The sequence below is a fragment of the Mustela erminea genome, chromosome 9 (genome assembly GCF_009829155.1).
Source record: "Mustela erminea isolate mMusErm1 chromosome 9, mMusErm1.Pri, whole genome shotgun sequence".
In the NCBI taxonomy this organism is placed as follows: domain Eukaryota; kingdom Metazoa; phylum Chordata; class Mammalia; order Carnivora; family Mustelidae; genus Mustela; species Mustela erminea.
Window position 1 is genome coordinate 20,883,872 of NC_045622.1, and position 6,924 is coordinate 20,890,795.

General features: G+C 41.9%; 1 protein-coding gene across 1 annotated transcript in view; it reads left to right on the plus strand.

Annotated features, from left to right (window-relative positions):
* Positions 1-223: 223 nt before the first annotated feature.
* The window catches only part of STT3A (STT3 oligosaccharyltransferase complex catalytic subunit A), a 28,960-nt gene continuing 22,259 nt past the window's right edge, over positions 224-6,924 (plus strand). The window contains exons 1-3 of the mRNA XM_032360479.1: positions 224-331; positions 2,562-2,688; positions 3,651-3,711. Coding sequence (XP_032216370.1) covers positions 2,601-2,688; positions 3,651-3,711 — 149 coding nt within the window. The 5' untranslated portion in view covers positions 224-331; positions 2,562-2,600. The remainder of the gene's footprint in view (positions 332-2,561; positions 2,689-3,650; positions 3,712-6,924) is intronic.

The following is a 6,924-nucleotide window of genomic DNA, read 5'->3' on the forward strand; positions in this document are numbered from 1 at the left end:
CTCTCAACCAAACTGATCCGAGCACGTTCTTTCCGCGCTCTCGCTCTCACGAGCGAGCCTATCACAGCTCAGCGGGAGCACGAAGTCCCGCCTCCTAGCTGCTAAGTGATATCTGTATTGTCCAGTTAAGAAGTGGGAGCGCGGTTTTGTCCTCGCCTCTGTCTCTGACGGACAGTTCCACAATCCTATCTCTCCTTCGACGTGTGGTAGCGGACCTGAGACAGCCAATGGGAAAAGGTCCAGGAGGCGGATCAGGCCGCTGCCAGGGTTGGGTGCGCCGCTGAACGGATGGCAGAGGGAGCAGAGCGGATTCCTGAGGAACGCTGGCCAGGTGAGAAGGCCTTAGGCTATAACTTGAGAATTAGCTGCAGGTGCAGCCCAGGTTGTTGGTGGCGCTGAACGAAGAGCAGGAGGTGGGGCTCTGATGGCGGCGGGTGGCGTGCGTGAAGCGGTGTCTAGGGCCTTGCAGGGGAGGGGGCGTGGGATGTGGGGTGGAGATATCCTGGAATGGAAGGATGTGAAGGTCCGGGATGGGGCGTGCGCTTAGGGCCAGGAGGGAGTGCGAAAGATCGGATCCTGGGAGTAGTCTCGGACAGGAAAGCGCTGAGGATGCTGAGGGGGTGGGGTGCCCGCGGTGGCTGGTGTCAGAGGTGTTGAGTTCTGTGAAGGAGGGAGGCAGGGAGTTGGGACCTGCTGGAATGAGCAGAAGAGGGGCGTGAGGCGGGGAGTACAAGAGTGAGAGGGTACGAGGAAGTGTGTGGGCAAACTGGGCTGGGGAAGTTGCAGCTCTGGAAACTAGAACGAGGGTGGGACTAGGACGCCACAGCTCCCAGGCACCGTTGGGGAGAGCGGATGCTAAGTGTATAAAAGTGTCTCTGCTCGTATTTACTTTAGCGATAAGCGAAAATGACCAGAGAGCACACCAGGAAAACTCTGTTAATGTCCGGACTTAAATTACCAGTTCCCCTACTCAGTATTCTGGTCCAGCTCTAGTCCTCTCATTTCCTCTGCTGACTCTCCTGGGCATGTGGCTCCTATCAGCTCAGTGGTGTAACCATTTTTCTGTTTCAGGCATTCCAGAAAAACAGATACAGACCTGCGGGATGTGGCAGGTTTATTGACTTCCTAAAGTTAGATGTTTATTTTTGATTGCAAGATAGGGTGAAACGTTGGGGTTTTAATTTAAAAACACATGTAAAACTGCCCCTCTGGGACAGTTAATTATGGGAAAGATGATGTTGGAGCTAGGAATGTATGATTCTTTATGCCTTCCACCTAGTCCCGTGTTATTTTTTCCTATCTTTTCCTCCAGTAATAGTGAGAAAAAAATTGGGAAGGATGCAGCTTCCTTTTTCCCCCCCTGCAGCCTTGAACAATGTTGCATATCCTTTATTACTATATTCTTAATCGTTTGGCCCTTGATCAGCTTACGGTTTAAGAAGGTAGCACTATATAGCATCTGCCTTCGGCTCAGGTGATCTTGGGGTCCTCAGATTGAGCCCCATGTCAGGCTCCCTGCTCAGCAGGGCAGTCTGCTTCTCCCCCTCACCCACTCATGCTCGCTCTCTTACTCTCTCTCTTTCAAATAAATAAATAAAATCTTAAAAAAAAAGAAAAAGAAGGTAGCACTATCTTAAACAGAAATAGATAACCTCCTTTCCACTTTTTATTTTAATCTAATTTTTTTTCTTCCCTGTGCTTTTCTTGCTTCAGTAGGAAAAATTCATTTTCTTTTGCCTTCAGATTGTCATCTAGTTCCATGAGCTGTCACTCAGATCAGTGGCTTAAATCAGCAGTGTCATTTACAGACAAGTCTTGAGACAGGCAGCTGGCATTGGCTGTAGATCTGAGCAGTCGTTGCAGTGTGATATATGGAATTGAAAGTGCAGTGATCTGTGTATGCATATCTCTCCCTCTTGAGTGCTTCACTACCTGCATTAGCGAACAGTCATGCTCTTTAGTTGACCCTGTGACCCCACTGGGATTTGGAACAGAAAGAAGCTTGTAGCCAGTCAGTGGTTGCTGCTGAAATGCAGGGCGGCCACAAATCAGGGATATTCAATCATGACTTATTTCTCTGATTTCTCTTTTCACCTCTGTACTTAGTATTCATTTCCTGCTTTCTTTCATACATTTCTGCTTTTTTCTAGAATGCTCTCTTTCTCCATTTAATTATTTTTTTCCTCTATTTCCAGTCTTTCCAATTTTCTTTGTATCTCTTCCCCAACCACCTTTTTTCTATTCCCCTGTTTGCTCTTTACTCCCATTGTACCACAGTATTCTGTACTTGTTAGCTGTGAAGGAGTGGGAAGCAGAATTATGGTGATAAAGAGTCCAGTCACTCCTTTTGAGTCTTGGCACATAGACCTGACTTAGGCTTACTTCCTTGCCAGTCAGTCATACCTCAGGCAAGGCTTAGGTGTTAGTATTAGCTCTGACCCTCTCTGGCATGTTCATTAGCCCCTGCCTCTTTTATGGATTTTTGCCACCATAAAGTAAGAAAATGAATTAGATAAGTTGAAAGTGTTTAATATCCTACACTGATGACTTTTCCATTTCAGCTATTTGAGTGTCATCTGCTGCTACCCATTGATGTCAAGATGACTAAGCTGGGATTTTTGCGGTTGTCCTATGAGAAGCAGGACACACTTCTGAAGCTTCTCATTCTGTCAATGGCAGCTGTGTTATGTGAGTGTGCATGTGGACCTCGCTTTCTCTGGGGATGGAAAGGGGAAAATCTTGAAAAAAAAAAAACAAACAAACCAAGAATGGCTTTCTTAAATGCCTGGTTCTTTTCAGTATATTGTGATGTGTTCTTTTTACTGTTATCCATCAGTATAATTTTTTGAAGACAAGATATAAGAAACACAGGATTTTAGAAGTAGGACTAGAGATCATCTGAGAAAGAATGGGAAACACGCTGTGCTCATTCTCTTTTCTCTTAGGACTGAAAGATATGCTGGGGACCCTTGGACACTGAATTTTGTAAAAGACAATTGTCTTCAGTCTAGTTTCTAGTTGCCTACTTTTAGTATTTCTGAAAATCTCTTCAGAACTTCTTCTTTTTTTTTTTTAATTAATTAATTTATTTTTTAGATTTTTTAGTTCTTGATGAGTCATAAGTATAGTCTTGATTTGCTTTACCTCTTAGTTTGCTCCAAAGTAAAGGTTAGTTGTGGGGAGGGGAGGTCAACATATAGAAAAAATGACCATGTAAGTTGAGTGCAGTATTAATACGTGAATGCATTGTTCAACGCCTTAATAATGAGTTAAATGTGTCCTGCCTATGTCTGCCTATGTTACAGTGCCTAGGTGGCATTGTCAGGGGATAGTGAAATTCTTTTGTTTCCCCTATGTGGGAGAGATGGATAAATAATTTATTTAGAGCTCTCTCTCTCTCTTTCTCTCTCTCTTCTTCTTTTTTTTTTGTTTAAAGTAAACTCAACCCCCAACATGGGGTTTAGCCTGTGACCCCAAGATCAGGAGTCACATGCTATACTGACTGAACCAGCCAGGAACCCCCTATTTAGGAATCAGTTTATATTTCCTGTGACTTCTTTGCTTGATAATACTGTTATCTCTATAATACATTAATCTACTATATTTCATGGCAGACTACCATTAAAATACTATCTCTCTTGGTTTTGCAGCGTTCTCCACTCGTCTGTTTGCTGTCCTGAGATTTGAAAGTGTCATCCATGAGTTTGATCCGTGAGTACTTTTGCTTGGACTGATGTTTGCTTTGGAAAGCCTTCAGGTTCATGGGTTTCAAATTTCACATTCTAATCAGCTCTTGGTGTTGGGGATGTGCTAGGGAGCACATATATTTAGAGCAAAAAACCCTCAAGTTTTCCAAAGGAGATAATTGCTTCCTTTTGAGACATTTTTGTTGGAATTAACCTGGTAAGTCTCTTGAACTCATTAGGTGGCTAGGCTAAGAGAAGTCTGGCTGCTCAGTGTGGTCCACAGTTAGTGATACAAATTGAGGGAAAGGGGCCTGGTGTGTGTTTAAGGCTCAAAAGAAAAAGCACAAGTCTTGAACTTGAGATTTATGACTTTGTTTAACAATTTATATGATAGGAATTGGGCCCTATTGGTTAAGTTCTAAGATATTGGAGAGAATTTAAAGCCATGAGTTTGATTAGGGATTTTAGGGGAGTATTCATTTTATTTCAAGCACTGTTTCACAGACTATTTCTAAGTCTACAACCCTGTGAGATGGAGGTGCTGTTTTCTCCTATGTAAATGAGGAGACTGAGGCTGGGAGAGGCTATTGAAGGCTACATGTTTGGAAGAGTCAAGATTTGAATCTAGTGTCTAGTCTCTAGACACTAGAGTCACTGTGTTGTATTGCCTTAAGTTTAGGCCTAATTAAAAATTTGGAAATCCAGAATCATAGGTTCTTCAAGTGTCATTAATATTTTAAAAATAGCATCTATCAGCTTATGGAGCATTGATGAGTTGATGTACAAATTTGTTATTTTGTGTAGGTATTTGAAAGCATTTTGGAGGCACACAAGTACTTCCTTTGGGGCCTCTTAAATAAATTTATTTATTTTTTCTCATGAATGAGAAAATATATCCTTTTGTTTCTTGATCACCAGTCTGTTACAGCTTTTTCTCTGTAACACTGAGGTGAGATGATCAGGGAAAATGAGACTGTCTGCTTTGTAGCCAGAGACCTAGAAGGAACTATAAAGATCTTGTGATTTGATGCTTGCTTTTGTGGAGCAGGAAACTGAGGCCTGTCTTGTGACCACAGTCCAGACCTCTTCCCACTAATTTATACTTTCTCTGGCTTGTCCTGCCTGCCCTTAGGTAAAGAACATAGTTCTCACATATGTTGACTGCCTGCTACCTTCATCCTTGTGTTTCTCTGACAGTTACCAAAATAACATTCATCAGCAACAAATAGAAGGATAGAAATTTCTGCCATCTGCTACTTCTGCTTACTTCAGCTGCTAAAACTTGACTGACCAAGAAGGAAACAGGGTTAGAGGGATGGGCAGGAAAGTTAGTTAGTCATCATTACCTTTAGTAATTAAAAATTCCTTTTATTTATTTATATTTTTATTTATCTTTTTTCCTTTTTTTAAACTTCTTTTTACTTTTTTAATTAAATTTTTATTTGAATGTAGTTGGTACACAGTGTTCCATTAGTTTCAGGCATACAGCATAGTGACTGGACAGGTTTATACATTATGGTGTGTTCAGCACAAATGTAGCTATCATCTGTCACCATAACAGTGTTATTAAAGTATCATTGAATATATTCCTTATGCCATGGCTTTTACTCTTATGACTTATTCTATAACTGGAAGCCTATGTTTCCCATGCTTTTTCATCCATTTAGCCCATCCCCCCAACCTCTGCTCCTCTGGTAAGCATCAGTTTGTTTTCTGTTTTTACAGGTCTGATTCTGCTTTTTGTTTATTATTGTGAGGTCATATGGTATTTGTCTTTGTCATCCCGTCTTTCTTTTAGCCCAGTACCCTCTGGGTCTATCCATGTTGCTGGAAATGGCATAATCTCATCTTTTTATGGTTGTGTAATATTCCATCTGTGTATATATGTATATGTGTGTGTATATATATGCCCTATCATCCTTTTTTTTTTTTTTAAGGTATCTTTTTTTTTTAAGATTTTATTTATCAGAGAGAGAGAGGGGAGAGAGCGAGCACAGGCAGACAGAATGGCAGGCAGAGGCAGAGGGAGAAGCAGGCTCCCCGCCGAGCAAGGAGCCCGATGTGGGACTCGATCCCAGGACGCTGGGATCATGACCTGAGCCGAAGGCAGCTGCTTAACCAACTGAGCCACCCAGGCGTCCCTGCCCTATCATCCTTAATCCAGTCATATATTGATGGACTCTTAGGTGGTTTCTGTATCTTGTCTACTGTAGATAACAGTGCAGTAAACATATGAGTGCATGTATCTTTTCAAATTAGTGTTGTCATTTCCTTTTTTTTTTTTTTTAAAGATATTTAATTATTTGATAGAGAAACAGCGAGAGAGGTAACACAAGCAGGGGGGATGGGAGAGGGAGAAACAGGCTTCCCACTGAGCAGGAAGCCCAATGCGGGACTTGATCCCAGGACCCTGAGATCATGACCTGAGCCAAAGGCAGATGCTTAACACCTGAGCCACCCAGGTGCCCCTGTTTTCATTTTCTTTAGGTAAATTCTCAGTAGAGGAATTACTGGGTCATATAGTATTTCTGTTTTTAATTTTTTGAGAAAGCTCTGTACTGTTTTCCACAGTGGTTGTACCAGTTTACACTCCCACCAGCAGTGCATGAGGGTTCCTTTTTCTCCACGTCCTCACCATACTTGTTATTTCTTGTCTTTTTTAATTTAGCCATTCTGACAGGTGTAAGGTGGTATCTCATTGTGGTTTTGACTTGCATTTCCCTGATGAGGAGTGATGTTGACCATCTTTTCACTGTCTGTTGGTCATTCTTATTTTTATTCTCTCTATATTTTTTTAAAGATTTTATTTATTTATTTGACAGAGAGATCACAAGCAGGCAGAGAGGCAGGCAGAGAGAGACAGAGAGGGAAGCAGGCTCCCTGCTGAGCAGAGAGCCCGATGTGGGACTCGATCTCAGGACCCTGAGATCATGACCTGAGCCGAAGGCAGCAGCTTAACCCACAGAGCCACCCAGGCGCCCCTATTCTATTTTTTTAAAAATATTTTTTTCTCTTATTCTTTTAAAATAAGAAACTTAAGAGGTTATGTACCTTGGACCTAAAGAATTGTGTCTTTCCATGTCTAACTCCAAGCATTTTATATCAAATATTCTTTTTAAATATCTTATTTTTAAGGAATCTCTACAACCAGTGGGGCTCAAACTTACAGCGCTGAGATCAAGAGTCACGTGCTCACCAACTGCGCCTGACAGGCATTCCTCACATGTTTTTGTGTAAT